The sequence below is a fragment of the Eutrema salsugineum genome, unplaced genomic scaffold, assembly GCF_000478725.1.
Source record: "Eutrema salsugineum unplaced genomic scaffold, Eutsalg1_0 scaffold_1, whole genome shotgun sequence".
NCBI classification, from domain to species: domain Eukaryota; kingdom Viridiplantae; phylum Streptophyta; class Magnoliopsida; order Brassicales; family Brassicaceae; genus Eutrema; species Eutrema salsugineum.
The window spans coordinates 1,316,255-1,332,938 of record NW_006256909.1 but is presented as its reverse complement, the minus strand read 5'-3'; the positions used below and the strand labels follow the sequence as shown (position 1 = coordinate 1,332,938).

Sequence of the window (16,684 nt, the reverse complement as noted above, 5' to 3'; positions counted from 1 at the left end):
AACATCCAGAAGCTAAATTTACGGGGTATAGACAAGAAAACAATACTACAGAAAGCTTAAATTCTTTCTTAAAAAGAAACAATACACATTCAAACAGATGGGGTTATAGAACGAACTGAAGAGTGTTTTGTTTTTGTCAACCAAAGAGTCTTTATAATTAGTAATAAATGTAGAGGACAGACGCGTTAATATACAAAAACTCTCATATAAATCATAAATGAATTGGCCAATGGCAACATCGCTGATGACTGGAAGCTCGAACAAACAGCTGGACTTTTAGAATTAAGAGGCTCTAATATCAAGGTCATCTATAAAATTGATTATGATTTGTACAAACATTTTAAGACTAAACTGACGATAATTTTCAAATTTAATGAGAATTCTTTTCAAACGACTTATGGAGTAAAGCATACAAAAGGCTAACATCAAGGTCATGTATAAAATTATTTGTCTATTGCTATTAAGGTCATCTCTAAAATTCTTTTGTCTATTACTATTAAGTAAGCATACAAAAGGCGAATAAACTGGTCCCATGTTAATCATGTACTCCGATTTCTAGTCCTTTTTATTCTCAATCTAGTCATTTAAAAATGATGCTTCAGAAAACATACATCCAAGTTGATTTTATTCCTAATATTATACTTATACTCTTGAGACAAGACATCTTAAATGCTAAAGAATTATTTATTCCAGGATATGTTTTCAATTAGAATGGAGCTGGCTAAATGTGACGTGATAAATATATTTAATCGACATGAAATATCTTTACACAAAATAATTAATCTGAACTCAGTTTTATTTAATGAACACAAATCGGACTAATCAAAGAACATTATTTTCCATTTAAACATGTGAAAGCACACCTCTTTATTTTCCATCGTAAAAACCATATATATACAAATGTAATTTCACGTATGTATGTATTTTGACTATTTTGTGTAATCTTGTAGTATTTTAATTTATCTTGCATTCCAATACCGCGTTACGAGATCTTTGGAACCAGTCACATGTTCTTTTCTTATCCTTATAACAATTATGAAATGATATCAGTTATATTTCTCTATATTTGAAAAATGAATTCTTAATTTTGTTAACCTAATATGACTGACTAAAATATTAAGATTACCCAAAAATTTTGTCGCGTGATGGAGATTTAAGTCTTCATGGGAAGAAGAAAAAACTGCAAGAATAAAATTTACTATAACTACTCGACAAATCAATGAGAAATGCTAGTAAGTAGCACTAACTACTACTAAATTCCCAAAAGAGAACTTTCCGAACATTGCGAATTTGCAAATTGCTTCTTCTTAAAATGACTAAAATGCCCCCAACATAATTACAACTATCAACAAATTCCAAAACTACCCTTCACTCTTCTATCGTACTCAACTCCGCCGCGTAGCATTTCCTCCTCCGGCTACTACTACTACCACCACCGTCACCGTTTCTCCCTTTCCTCCTTCCTCCGCCGGAACCCACCGTAGCATCACCGGAGCCAACTCTAAGATGATACTTATCAGCTACGACAATAGGATTTACGCATTTCCGGCGACAACTACCACCGCTTCGCATGAGCGCAGAGCTAGCTTTGACGGCCAATGCAGCCATCTCCTCCGCTTTAAGAGGCTGACGAAGCCAAGAAAGAGGAAGAGCGAAGTATATCTGACCGAGCTGAAGCTCTTCGTCGGCGCTAATGGCGGAGACGGCGTCGTCGAAGTCCATATCGTCTGAGTTACAGATGAAACACATCGGGTTCTTGAGCAAAACGTATCCGACTTTGACGGGTTTCGTAAACTCCATCATCCTCCCATCTTGCAAGATCAGCTTCGCCGTCGCCACTTGAGTCGACTCGCTCGAACTGCATATACCCATTTATTTCTATGTATTGTCAAAATATTATTCAGTACTGTTAATGATGATTTCTTGGTAACTCGCTGAGTTGACTCCGTGAGTCGTGACTCGGTTTCCGGTGAGAGTGGAAGGGGTTATTGAGAGTGGAAACAAGGAATGCGGAAGAGAAAGGAAAGATTTTGTGTATAAATAGAGAGAGTTTGTGACTTTTGTGTTGTGTTGTGTTTACAAAAAAGTTGTATGCCACGTAGGATTTTGTCGTTTTGTAGACCAATAGGAGAAGGAGAGTGATGACAGGCTGTATAAGTGGTGGGGGAGAGGATGACAGCTTTGTGTGTGTTTAGATATTTTTTTTACTCCTTTATTATTATTAGCTATAATTACTATGTCAGGTACTGACCTTAATTATTATGACATCTCTCTTCTTCTAGTATCATTTCTCTCTTCTTCGTTTACGTTTCAAACTTAAATGGAACTGTTTTCGCGCGTATATATATGGGATATTGTAGCATTTATTCTTAAGATTTTGTAGAGTACCACCTACACTTCACTATGATCTAAATGATTTCTAAATACTTTTAAACTAATACTCCTTAAAGAATTTTGTTTTTAAGGTTTCTTGTTTAACTGTGTGTTTATAGTTAAATCTATGAAATTTTTAAGAATGTGTGACACATTGTGAATGGTTTTTAAGTTGATTTGCAAGACCAGTATATACATAACTTACAAATAAACATAGTGGTTGTTCAGAGAAAATAAAACCTATACATCAAAAGACATGAAAATTTTGTCAAAAAAAAAAACATGAAACTCACCCACGCTTGTAGAGTTATACGGGTTTACGACAATTGCAAGAAATCGTAAGAAGTAAAATATCTCGTGGTAACTTATTATATATTTTCATGCGTGTGATAGCTTGTTTCATCTTTCATGAGTTTATTATGAATATGAATACACATGTTTTTAAGTTGATTTGCAAGACCAGTATATACATAACTTACAAATAAACATAGTGGTTGTTCAGAGAAAATAAAACCTATACATCAAAAGACATGAAAATTTTGTCAAAAAAAAAAACATGAAACTCACCCACGCTTGTAGAGTTATACGGGTTTACGACAATTGCAAGAAATCGTAAGAAGTAAAATATCTCGTGGTAACTTATTATATATTTTCATGCGTGTGATAGCTTGTTTCATCTTTCATGAGTTTATTATGAATATGAATACACATGTTTTGAGACCATTACGAGTGTATAGTGAACAGATAAATTATCAATTTACTGAATTGATATAATGCTCGTGGGGTAGCACGGTGGGTTTCCGAATTTAAGTTGAAAGATCTTAAGATTATTATATCTCTGATATAAAACAACTTCAAATCACAATAGGGTCCATTTTTATTGCTGCCCTTTATGAATAGGTTACAAATTTATATATATATATATATATCGAATCCCTTTTTGTATATGAATAATTATGAACTTTCTTGTCACTTTTAAATCTATGATTTTGATTGCCCCAGAGGCTGTCGGATCCTTTGATGTAATTTAAATTCATCTAGATATGTAACATGTGTTTTTAATTTTGTATAGTGTATTTCTGTCTTATTCAGTTTTATATCTACATTTCTACTAATAATTAATCTTCATTAACTATTTCGATATTTACGCTTCATTTATGATTTTATTGGTGGTTTGTTTTTAAACAAAGTAGTTAATGAAGCGGAATGAAAAGAAAGTATTACCGTTGCTTTATATATTCAGTAGAAAACAATGCCGTTCAATTTATATTTTTCAGATATCAAATTTCAGTAATGACTTATAATTGATAAACTTTGGTAATAAATATTTTTTCTCTAATTATATGATAATTTATAGTTGTTCGTGTAGTTGTTCTCTTAATTTATAATAAAAATAAAATTTCAGAGCTAAAAACAGTAAAATATGCTGCACAGCTACTTTTCGGGTGGATTGTGAATGGCTCATATTAGTCATAAGAATTTCAACTATTTGTTTGCTTAGTAGACAAGCAAACGGTTTGTTATAACCATAATAATTAAAAGGAATCTACCAATCCGACTCATAGAAAGAAGCCAGAGCTTTCTTACAAATTTACAATGTTGATTTCAACAATATTGAGCATCCAAAAAGTATGTTTTAATGCCAGAGCTCATCTGTTAGAGCATGTTTTTGCCTCTGCCGCTCACAAACAATGTCTCATTTGAAAAGTACCGAAGAAGAAATAAAAGATAAGTTTAAAAAAAAAAAAAAAACATCCAAAAGGTAGACTTCTAATACGCGACCATGGTTTTACTTGCAAGCAGACTTGTTGCGGTTTTGGTTTACCAAGGTGCGTAAGGACTACTACTTTACCCTTCTATTTAATATAGAGGCATTTACTGATTTATCCAATCAAAAGTGAAGTCCGGAGAAAAAGGAAAGTAACATATATACTCCTATAGAAAAAATATACTCAAGTAACATCACTCTATCTTTGCCCTAAACTCAATTAAAATGATTTGATTTTGTTGATAGGTGTCAGTGATCGGTTTAAATTTGATCAGAGAATAGCTTACGAATTTATTAAGCGAGTTATACAAAAGGGGAAAGCGGCACAAACTCTTAATTAATGTGTGAGTTCCGTGTTAACAAGTTGTGATATAATCTTTTATAAAAAAGTTGTGTAAATTTTTGACATGAATTTTGGGAATAAGTACTAGTAATATTCGCCATCTTAGATCTCGGTTTTATTAATATCTCTTGGAATCCACAATTCAGTAAAACTCGTAAAATAACGATTTGGATCTTTTAAGCTGATTAAGTCATGCCCTTTTTTGGGTAGCCAGTAGCCACTGCCTAGGTTAAGGTTAAACTTAGCCCTCAATTACAAAGATGTTAACAAGAGACGTGGCCTTATCGCTGAGAGTCCACGGAACGTAGTAACGAGGGAGTGTAGGAATAGCAGAGAAGAAAGTGGCAGGGGAAAGACGTGGCCTAAAAATATTACGGCCACGTGTCGTATTTTTGAGCCATGAGATGCCACGTACCGGCGTAAGGGTCCCACAAAAAGTCCGACAATATTGGAGTTGCCGTAAACTCGTTAAATCCCTTGTTGCCTGTTGACATCGCTCTTTATTTGTTCTCGCTTCTTCGGATATGATTTTTTATATCAAGAAATTAAAATAAATTTATGTATAATCGAATGTATGGTTCAGCTTTTTTTCCTGGTAAAAAATGTATTGGTTCAGAATTCTACGTATTCAAAATATTTTGGTTGTTAACTGGAATTTGGATGAGGGTCAATTGTCAACTATCACCACGATGCCAACCAGAAATCAAGGGGTGTTTAGCTAATACGAGTACTATTTATTTTTATACTCCATCCGTTTCATAATAAGTGTTGTTTTAGATTTCATTTAATGTTTCAAAAAGTTTCCTGTTTTATCCCTCATTTAAAAATAATAGTTTTTGTAATTAAATGTTATAAAAACATATTAATTAAGAGTATATTTGTATATTTTATTAATTTCTTAATATGTGTGAAATATGTCAGAATGACCCTTATTATGAAACGGAGGAAGTAGTGTTTTGGTCAAATAACCGCTCTAAATTTAGTAATTATAATTAATGCAAATTGATTAGGGACTATTAATCGACCGTTACAGGCTGAAATCGGTCACCTAAACTCTCTTAATTAGTTGATGTAAACTATAGACATTATGCTCAATTAATTCGTGTTTTTTTGTCAACAATTAATTGTGTTAAAAGACAAGTTGAAGCAGTTTTGTCGTAAAACACCCCACCTTATGCTATATAGTAATTTATTGACACTACCCTTTCTTATGCTAGTAGAGTAGTAGTTTTCCATTTTATATAGTTACATCTTTTACTTATATCTGATTACAACCTTCTATTATTATGTGAAAATGAAGCACATTTTTTTTTTAAATAAGCACATATTTCTTCTTTTAATCTTGGATGATCGATGGGGTTCGTATCGGCTGGAAGCCAATGACTATTATATGGTTTAACTATAATAAAACCGTCGGACTAATTCTAAGAATAAGCCAATTTGACAGAGAAAATTTCGCTCAATGGATGTTCAATTAAGCCTCAATCGACACTGAATTGAAAACACCTAATATTTTTAATAAAAAACGAGTCGAACTTGCTTTATAAAAACCATGCAACATAATTAACTAGCCTATCACACAGACACACAGTTGGTTGTAACCCCTACTTCTCAAGATAATTAAGACAGACGGACAGATCGTAAAAGATGAGTTTAAAATATAGAGTGTACCAGTTTTTTAAGAATATGTTACAATATTTAGCGATTGTTTTAGCTGGACTGTCGAAGTAATGCTTGTTAGTCGTAATACACCCATAATCTGTGTTTTAATTTTGCTGTAAACAATAATGTCTTTGTTCTCTATAATTGATACTTGAGTCGTAATTACGTACTGTGATTGTTTTATTCATTACTTTTTGTAAATCTAAATTAAAAATGGGTCGCAAAAATTAATAATAGTTATCATTATTATTGGAAAGGTTTGTTGTACATGTAGAAGAAGAAAGAAAACGTCACATGCTCCATTGCTCCATGCTTTTGTATATATGAAGCTTCATGGATGCTCCCTCTCGCGGTCTCACCCCACAAACGAGAAGATTGAACCAATCATTACCTCTTTGACTCAACAAGAAGAGAATGCTTTATTGAAAGCTCCCGTTTGAATATGTGCATCTTTTGGTTGTATTTGTGAAGATATTACAAATTATTTCTCCAATTTGTATTCACATCAGAATAATTAATCTTAAGGAAATAGTCAAAATTGGGTAACACTCATGGCGCGTCCCTGCATGTGTTTATATATCTACTTGTATAATTTATAAAGTAAAACAATATATAAACATTTGACTTCTAATTATCCAACTCAAAATCTACAGGTCACACACGTGTATACAGAGAAACATGATTAGCCGAAGACTCTTAACAACATTTTCATCTTCTCACGTACACGGTACACAAACAAGATTAATTAGTCTGACTCAATATTTGATACAGCTGGGAGTTATACTGGAATATGCAGTTATACCGACAAAATACGACGTAAATATCTAATGTCAAGTTATATATTTTCGTCATCAGTAGAAACATCATGACCAAACTTATGTTCGCTGAATCGCTGTTACTGGTAAAAAAGAAAAACCTTATGTTCGCAAATAAAAAGAAAAATAAAAAAATAATGTCCAACAAGAAATTTCGGAAACCTTAGTTAGGAGAGGAAATTTTCGGGGATCCTAACATATATAGCCATTTTTAAAAAAAAAACATATATAGCCATTAGAACTATAATAAGTATGATCCATTGCATTTTATAACATAATATTGGTGTTATTTAATTTAAGTATTATAAAAAAAATGGTAGATTAGTATAATTTATGATAGAAGGTGATCTTCTCTTTTTCACAAAAAATAAATAAATGACCTCGATCGTCTTACGAAAATTTGTATTCATGTTTAACGGGAGAAACATTTTCCTACAACTAACTGATTAAAAAATGTAACGATTTAGCTAAAAATCACTTTATTAAAAAATGTCACTGAGGTGTGGTTGCTTTTCTCTAAATATTAATTTAATTCTTAAACAGAAAAAGTTCCTCCATTTGATTCAAAAGACGGAACAAGCAAAAACATCAAGCGACAAACGACATGGAATGGAGTACTTGGGGATAATATCCATATGCTCAAATTTTATTTATTTTTTATATATCTTTAGGTAGAAGATATGATTCATACTATATGGAATCTATTGTTTTTTTTTTGGGGGTTTTGTATTATTGATATGTTTTTGTATACAATAGTGGGGCTCCTTCTTTTTGTCCAATAATTTTTGTTTTGCTCTTTAGATTCATTGAAAAAAACTCAAACTCGTCATTACGATGAAACTTCCCATCTTATAACTTTCATAGAAACTTAGAATCAAAAGTTTCATCATCATGCAAGGTTGTCGTAGGTCCCTTTATCTTCAATTAGTTCTGATCGCTTAAGATTTCTTCCTAATTATGGGTCGTATATAAAAGTATCAACTATTATTGTTTTGGTCTCGATTTTGCAGAACATTCTATATTAATAATCTTGATACAAAAAGTAAATTTGAATAGCTTTTTTTTTTGTTTTGATGTTAATTAATTTGAATAGTTGTTTACAAGATTTCTATATATGGTTTTGTGTGTGTACAAGATTTTGCTATGAGAACGGGTTTAATGGCAACGATATAATATGATGAAAACATGATTATATCAACATATGACAGATAACTGAAATTAGTATTATGCATAACTAAAACTTTTTTTTTTGTTTGTCTGAACTAAAATTTATTTAACATATTAATTAATTAGTAAAAAAACGGAAGCTTATATAAGAGAAATGATTTTAAATTTGTTGAGTGAACAAAACAATTTTGAATGTCATAAAAATCAACTGAATTATTCTATGTATGAAAATAAACTTACGGTCAGGTGGAATCTCCAAAAAAGTAGAAAATCTTGCTTCTCTGAATTCGAATGTTGTTTGGAAGAGATTTTGAAATTATTGTATTTGGTTGAAAGAAATGTACAGAATTTTGAGTTGGGACTTCACACTTTTTATTTTATTTTTTAATCTCAATAAAAGTTACTTTTGTTTTTGTTCAAATGATTCTATATGATTTAAACTTAAAACAACATATAAATTTTTGTTTATGTTTTGATTTCGGTATCTAAGAAATCTATAGGGACTTACGTACGGAGCACATGAATCTGTATGTGCATGTACTTGAACAAGCCGGTGCCTTTAATTAATAAATACGAACATTTAATATCCGTAACTCAGTTCTCATCTATAAGCAAATGAAATAAAAAATTATTATCACAAAACTAATTAATTGGATTCATCTGTATGTATGTAATTAATACAGATAAATACTTATTTAAATCCAGATATTTGCAGACCAAATGAGATTTGGGATCAAACTCTTGGGAATTAGGATATAGTGTAGATCTTCATGCCTCTCATCTATTATTATATGTGAAAGATATACTTATTTGACATCATGGCCAGTTTAATCTAATAAATACTTATCGAAAAACTGTTGTTACTTGATAATGATTTTTGGGTTTAACGTGAAATTCTGATTAATGAAGAAAATGTAATGTAGAATCAAGTAGTTAATTCCTCTAACTTATACGTGTCGTCTTAAATTATCGATCATCTATGTGTTTTTGATAAATACGATCGATACCATATCACTTATCATGCATGGGGCCACGCATCTTTCAAATGAATTAATTCTTTGATACAATTATATAACTAAATTTACAGTGACTAGTTTGAATATTACGTTTTTTTTACCTTTATTACATCGATCATAGTCTTTTTGTTTGTTGTCTTATAAATTATGAGAACAGATATCGATATAGATTGAGTCCTTGATTAGTAAATTTGGAGTAAAATTTAGTTGAGAAAGTTTTGTATAAACTGATGGCCATGGGCCATGAGTGACCATGTGCAATGCTGCAACAAGCCTTACCAACTATGTGCTATAAAAAGGTCAAAATGTTACAGTTAAAAGGTTACAAAAGTTGTCTATAAATAACAGTGTTCTAATGGGACATCCGATATGACATTTGCTATTTCAACAAATTCGGAATATAGAGTTTTAAGATATCGTATAAAAAAGTCGTCGTAACTAGACCTATGTTTTTTTTCCTGAAAAAAAAGTTTCAAAAACTGGGTTATATAGGGCGAGTGTGATATTATAGAACCTAACGATAAGTGGATCCGAAGTACAGCTTTTAAATTGATGCGATTTTCGGATATCTAGAATACGAATGTGCATTAAAATTCATAAGGGAGAACTAAAAAAAAATCAAACAAATATCTAAAAATAAATATTATAAATGAGGTTCGACCAAAAAATAAAATAAATGAGAAAAATTGAAAAATTATATAAATGACAGCACTCGAAAATATTTGTTTTTAAAAATAATTGCCATCCTGAATTTGTCTGAATATACATGGATCTGTATTCTGGATTTTGAAATCAAGATATATCATGCATGGTTCAATTTTGATGGGTACATGATTTCTTAATTTCCAGAGCTGATCGCAATGGATGAAATCCCAGATATTTTAGTTACCCTGCCCATAATTTATGCGTTGAGACTTGAGACATAATTCGATTAATTTTTTTTTTCTTTTCCTACAACAAATACAAAATTATCATTATTCACCAAAATATAAAAGGAAAGTATAAAAATATAAACTGGTGAAAGGAAATATATACATATGACTTAACGAGAAATTAGAGAAGGAAGAAGACGAAAGTTAAAGAAAGTGGAAGCAAAGGAAAGAAAGGAAGACAAGAACGCCATTGTTGCCGATAACTTATACCGATCACAATGCTTCTCTCCAGCGCCGATCAAAAGTATGGCCACGCTCGCCGTCGAGCATGCACCTCCCAGCGATAGAAACGACAAAAGCTGAATAAACCCAAATATTTAAAAAGATTATAATTAGCAAATTAACCCTTTTTGCTCTTTATCATTTGCTAAATGATAGGATAGTTCAAACTAGTTCTAAATAGCAATTGTGTTATTTCGATAAACAAAGTTTTCTTTGTACAATTTAATTTAGACTCTTGCTTTTGTGTATGTGTGTGTGTGTTTATGTTAATGTAATTTTAATATGTAAATAAAAGCTACATTGAAGCTCCTTCGAAGAGCCATCATATCTAAAGAGTCGACCACTAACCAACAATAACAACATAGATGTACTACAAGTTGATGTATTCTAGTGATTTCACAATCTTGATAAAGAAAGGCAAGTGATCGATATTCCATTGATAATTGCAATATATATGTTCACATGATGACTATGTTCTATGTAAGATGCTTTGAAGTGTTGGATCAGCTTTATCTGTAGCTTTGGTATTACTCGTTTTACATGAGCTAGTTCAATATAAATGATGATAATTTCTACATGATCTCGTGTTTTTTGCAAAAAAATATCCAAAATATTCTGATCTAATCTTGATAGAAATGATTCTATATGGACCAGTTCATAGTATAATTTGAATTTTCAAAATCTTAAAATCAGAACTTGGCCGGTCCAAAACATGTCTGGACCGCCCTCCTGAAAAGTTTGGCCTACTACAACATCTACACTTACTATTGTTGCTTTGAGATTCCACCACAAACTCAATTACCAAAAAAGAAAGAAAGTAGTCTAAGTTAAACAAGAAAACAAAACAGTTTTTGCTAACATTGATAAAGAATAGTTGATCCGAAGTTTAGAACACCGAAACAATTCTTTACAGTGGATACCATTATTAGATAACTAGGTTGGTGTCTAAATTAAAGCCTTATCCTTTTAATGGCTAATGAGCCTAATGTGATTCGGATATCCATCCTTCTCATATGGTCCACCACAGATATTATAGTGGGAGAAGTTATTGCATAAAAGCTAATATAAAGTTGTGGAATGTATTACAATTTCAATGGTTCTTGAATTGTATTCTGATAGGAACCAATCAAAATCTAATCCATATCCACATGTCTATTACTAGCCACAGTTGATTTATTTGGTAACACCTTTTCTAAACAATTGGTTCAACTGAAAACACGCTTTCTAATCAAATGAACCAATTGTTTTTAAAAGCACATTGATAACTTACAATATCTCCAGAGACGATGACAGACAAAACTGTTGCTTGTAGAGGAAGGCTTTTAACGATAACGGAATAAGCTTCAATTAGGGCTAACGTCACGCTCCATGGTGTCACTAAACCCATCACTGTAACTAAATAACTGCTCCACAACAGTCATAAGTCTCTTCGAAACTTGTTTTATAGATTTAAATGAAATATTTTTTAAAAAAATTACCAGAAGGCAGTGTAAGCGTAGAAATCGTCATCATCGTTAAAGCACATGAACAGAAGTGAAGCAGAAGAGAACAGAGTCTGTCCGAGACGAAGAACAAAGCTTGAGCTAGTTCCAAGCGACGCCGTTCTAACCACCTCCATGAACAAAGCCTTTGTTATCGCTTCTCTTCCTCGTCATTTTTACATGCTTCGATCTTCCATTTTTTTGGGTTCTCTAAAAGATTTGAACTTTGATGGAGAAAGGAAGACAAAGCTAAGAAACAGAACGAAGGTCCTCTGTTTTTCATAAGGCTTGGTTTTCTTGTTCTTATTTCTTAACCAGATATCATCCTGCTGTTAAAAGCAATTATCAAGATCTAGAAATATGATATCTTAATCCCTAATAATTAGTCTTTTTATCACAATAATTAGCTTGTGATTAAAGCCAAAAGTGTTAACAGCTAAACCAAAAAAGTGTCACCAAATGGAGTTCCACATGTACTATGATCTGGAATCAAATACTCTTTTGGGTAATCATAACATTTACAGACAGAAAAAAAAAAAAAAACAGATTCTCCTATGTATTATTATTCAAGTTGGGCATACCATATTCCTTGGATCTTAACATCCTTAGGAGTCTTAGCACCCAAATCAGTATCCGAAGGCTGAATGCTCTGGAAGACACCGATCACTTCACCGCTCTCGGGATTACTCTTCGTTACACTAAGTGTTATCTTACCAACTGAAGCAGCAGTGTTCTTGTTGTTCTCCTTAGCTAACTCTTCATCGTCTCCTCTAGCAGGTAATGCAACTGCATTATCATATCCAGTAGAGCCACCACGGCCTTTTGGATCCAAGAAAGATGAGCCTCTATAAGATGGCACCAAGAAATCTCCACCAAAGCTCTCTGGTTTACCCGAGGCCACGAGCTGCTTGATAGTAAACAAGAACGGTACACGCTCACCACCTGGAAGTTGCACTGTCACTGCAGCGTAATCGATGCCGTCTTTCTCTATAAACTTCACCTTTCCATCGGATGCTACCTATTGAACCAATACCAAAGTTGAGATTTTGTATGGATTGATGATTCGAATGTTTGGAAGGTTTGAGCAGCAAAAAGAGTTACTTCAAAAGGGCCTTCGATTTCGTCGAGCGTGTAGGTAAGACGGGTCATGAGCTTTGTGTTTTGGAAATCAGGCGTGGAGTTCTTGCTAACTCCTTCTGCTTTGACTGTGAATGAAGTTGGCTCTAAGCAGAATTTCTTGGCGTAGTATTTGCCTGGCTTTATGGCGAATGAATCCAATCCACCTTCAATGGTCGGACATTGATTCGCGGTTCCTGTTCCTTTCACTTCCATGTAAGTCTTGCTCTGTATCTCGTCGAAAGTTAGCCTCTTTGGCACTCCTTCCGCATTTGCCCCCTTATCCACACAAAAACAAAGAAAAACATATGTTACAGAATTTCAATATCTTTGGTCTCTATGAAATGATCAGATTCTTAAACCCTACTTTAAGAATCAAGATCGTTTAAGAATCTGATCATAGGAATCACACTTTAAAGATTGAATCTTTTAGCTTTCGAAGATATAAATTTCTGAAGTGGAAGAAATCTCAATTTTATAATTCCAATATGTTCACGTTCATCAATTCCTCTCAATATTGTTCAAAGGTTGAGACTTTACTCTTTAGCATCAATCACTGTAATTTATTGAACACTGAGATACCCAAATTTTCGGCTAAGTTTGTTATGTTCCATAAGTTCTCTGCATATTGTTTAGTTTCTTTAACAACTCTAAGTTAGCGATCATGTAAAAAGGTTGAGTCCTTTGGTATCTAAGATTGTAACTTCTCGAGCAGCAAGAAACCGTACCGAGACGACAAGAGCAGAGGTGGCGAGTGCAAGACCGGCGATCTTGGTAGTCTCAACGCATTTCAGAGCCAAGCTCTTAAGATCGTCGTGGAGGGAGCAGTAGACACGGCTCGTCACCTGCTCGACGCCGAAGGATTTAGAGACACACTGAAAAGGAGGCCGGAGATTTGCGGCGGCGCGAGACGGAAGAGCCACGGTGGTAACGGCGGCTTGTAAGGAAGCGACCATCGTCCGCCGCAAAGTTCCTTCGCTGTGAAGACAAAAAGCTCTCTGATGCGTCTCTTTTGTGACATTGAGGTTTCAATGGGGATTATCAGGTTCTGTCTTATGCCACGTGGCTGGTGATCGTTGGTCATCAAAGATTCGGCATCTTAATTGATTGTAGTAGTCTAGTAGAAGACTGCGCGCTATTACAACGTCAGGCATTACACTGTTGGATACGACAAACGGCACGTAGTTTTAGTGCCAAGGCTGTGGATTGTGGTTAGTTTATTTATTTATTTTTTCATTTATTTTTGGGTAACATGCTTTATTTATCTGAAGTCAAAACATCCAACAAAAAGTCTTTTCACAATATCACATATTCAAATGCGCCAATCAAAATTATCATTGACTCATTAGTTAATTATCATTGAATCATTAGTTTTTACCAAAAAAAAGTTTCTATTAGGCAGCATAATCCGTGTAAGTTGTTACGCTGTGTTAAATTTTGGTCACAGCCAGATTTGAACAATTAGTTTATTTTAAGTAATATGTGTGCTATATCATATATGCATGGGCTCTCGGTGTTTTGGTCTTCATTAGTACAGCAAAAAAAACAAACCTTCATATCTAAAAGCTAAAAGTCACAACCAATAAATAGTGTAGTCTAAAATGTTGAAGAGTTCATTCAACACACAAGGAAATATACAATCCAATATATCTTACAAGTCACACTTGAAATTTCTTTTGTTGTTTATTCAAGATATCTTGAAACACATGCTGCAATCCACACTTTAAAAATGAAAGCAAGGCACAAAAATGTTGAATGTGCCTAGAGGCCTATGCTTAAAAGATGTTGAAAAAGATGGTCCAAACCGGGTAAACGAGGAGGGCAACGATCCCGATGGTGTTGGAGATTCCATTCTTCTGAGTAAAAGAGTTTTTGAATCCACCAGAAGCTTTAATGTGTTCATGGAAAAGGTAACATGCTATTACAAGACATATTACTGCACCAACCCAACTTTCTCTTAGTGTCCCAGCTATGAGGCTAGGTGCAACCACTAGAAGAAGTACCAATGCTCCCGGAATCTCCAACCAATCTACATGTTTCATTTGATTAAAAAAAATGGGAAAAAGAGAGTTTTAAGATAAAAATTTAGTGATTTCTAGGTTGGAATTCAAACTAATGTCAAATGATATAAAAGTGTGGGTTCTGACGATACCTGGAAAGTGTTTAGGGCAGAAAAGCCTTATTGTGACCGCGATGAGAGCAATCCATTTCCCAAAATCTCCCCTGTGAAAATTGAATCGAACATTGACTTGGTCATGTTACATTCTTACAAGAAGGCCATAACATTATTTGAAAGATTTTACTTGTTCTTGATTACCTCAAGAAGTTGAAGATAACGAACGGAAGTGTGAAAAAGATGTATGGCACCAAAAGGGTAGTCAACATTTTGGTTCTCCAATTGGTACGATCCAGTATCAACAGATAACTGTCAAAACAAACAATAACAAAATCATTACAATGATCCCAAAAAAACAAAAAAACAAAAAACAAAGAGTGTTTTTTTTGACTCACATGGCGGATATTGAAGCGGCCCATTGGAGGAAAGACGTGCCAAAGCCTAAGCCACCAAGCATCGCTGCGTCTTTCACGAGCTTCTTCGCGGCGGCGACAAACTCATTCAGATCGGCAGTGATCAGATTTCCCGTCATTTCCTCCTCAGTCTTCATGGCCAAATACTCAACTCTTCCCATTTTGAATGTTATTTCTATTTGTGTAATGTAAACTCTCTCACACGATACAATTCGAGTTATATAAGTTATATAACAATATATAGCAGAGTATTAATAGATATAATCACGAAACAGTTATAACAATAATGGAGTATTTATAACTAATCACAAAACACCTCACAGCGATTCTTTGAAAATTTCAGACAGGAATTAAAAAAGAAGACGAAGTGATTTCTGTGTTAATTAAAATGATATAATATAATGATGCTAAATCATAGAGTATTTTATATGTTTATTTAGTTACATTTCATTGGTGACAACTGTTTGGAGTTTCGGATATCTCTAGAGCTGCTCGCCACGTAGGCTTCGCTGGTGCCCATCGACGGTGTCGTTTTCATCTACAGCTCATCATCATATCTCCAAATACAAAGCGAAGATCTCTCTACTCATCATATATTAAATTCTACAAGTTTTTAATTCTACAAGTAACCCAAATTATCAAGATTGGCTATCTTCTTATCCCTTAGATTATTATAAAATTATTAATACATTGAAAAAAAAAATCAAGAACTAATCCACTGATATGCATTCTTGAGGGCATCTTAAAAAGAACTTTAAATTAGGTTGGCCAAACTTCAAATTTAAGGTTTGACGGTGTTTGTCTCCGAAAGCAAAATTTCAAATCTTCTATTACAAAATTTAAAATATTACATTATAGTTCTTATTTTTAATTATTATTAATAAAAATCATAGAACTTTATAAATAACAAAAAATATATATTAAAAATATTATTTACTAAAATTACATTATAAACTTTATAATAAAATTAAAAATTACATTATAAGATAAATTTACATAAACAGAATTGTTTGAATTAAAATGATAAACATAAAAAAATAAAATAATTATTTATGAAATATATAATTATAAGAACTAAAATGTAAATAAAAACTGCAAACCTCAAATTTGAGGTTTTAAACAGTGAAACTTTAAATATAAGGTTATGAAACCTCATATTTGAAGATTTAAGGTTGTTTTTGGAGATGCTCTGAGCACATAACTTTCAGATTTCGAAACTAAATCTGAAAAGCACATTTAAATAAGACTGATTAACAGGAA

The 16,684-nt window shown here is 32.9% G+C and overlaps 4 protein-coding genes across 4 annotated transcripts; all 4 read right to left on the bottom strand.

Moving 5' to 3' along the window:
- Nucleotides 1–1,158: 1,158 nt before the first annotated feature.
- On the bottom strand, nucleotides 1,159–2,005 carry LOC18030651. Its single transcript, XM_006411889.2, has one exon. It carries the CDS (start codon nucleotides 1,870–1,872, stop codon nucleotides 1,369–1,371), a length of 504 nt encoding a protein of 167 aa, XP_006411952.1. The 5' UTR covers nucleotides 1,873–2,005; the 3' UTR covers nucleotides 1,159–1,368.
- An 8,181-nt stretch (nucleotides 2,006–10,186) lies between these two features.
- On the bottom strand, nucleotides 10,187–12,091 carry LOC18030650 (CASP-like protein 5C1). Its single transcript, XM_006411888.2, has 3 exons — nucleotides 11,777–12,091; nucleotides 11,569–11,701; nucleotides 10,187–10,375 (listed from the first exon to the last, which is right to left on the bottom strand). The coding sequence occupies exons 1-3, from the start codon at nucleotides 11,914–11,916 to the stop codon at nucleotides 10,187–10,189; spliced, it is 462 nt and encodes a 153-aa protein (XP_006411951.1). The 5' UTR covers nucleotides 11,917–12,091.
- Nucleotides 12,092–12,256: 165 nt separating this feature from the next.
- LOC18030649 (oxygen-evolving enhancer protein 1, chloroplastic) lies at nucleotides 12,257–13,906 on the bottom strand. Its single transcript, XM_006411887.2, has 3 exons — nucleotides 13,624–13,906; nucleotides 12,881–13,174; nucleotides 12,257–12,797 (listed from the first exon to the last, which is right to left on the bottom strand). Exons 1-3 carry the CDS (start codon nucleotides 13,849–13,851, stop codon nucleotides 12,342–12,344), a joined length of 978 nt encoding a protein of 325 aa, XP_006411950.1. The 5' UTR covers nucleotides 13,852–13,906; the 3' UTR covers nucleotides 12,257–12,341.
- A 596-nt stretch (nucleotides 13,907–14,502) lies between these two features.
- LOC18030648 (cold-regulated 413 plasma membrane protein 4) lies at nucleotides 14,503–15,793 on the bottom strand. Its single transcript, XM_006411886.2, has 4 exons — nucleotides 15,407–15,793; nucleotides 15,213–15,320; nucleotides 15,048–15,118; nucleotides 14,503–14,924 (listed from the first exon to the last, which is right to left on the bottom strand). The coding sequence occupies exons 1-4, from the start codon at nucleotides 15,583–15,585 to the stop codon at nucleotides 14,671–14,673; spliced, it is 612 nt and encodes a 203-aa protein (XP_006411949.1). The 5' UTR covers nucleotides 15,586–15,793; the 3' UTR covers nucleotides 14,503–14,670.
- Nucleotides 15,794–16,684: the final 891 nt, after the last annotated feature.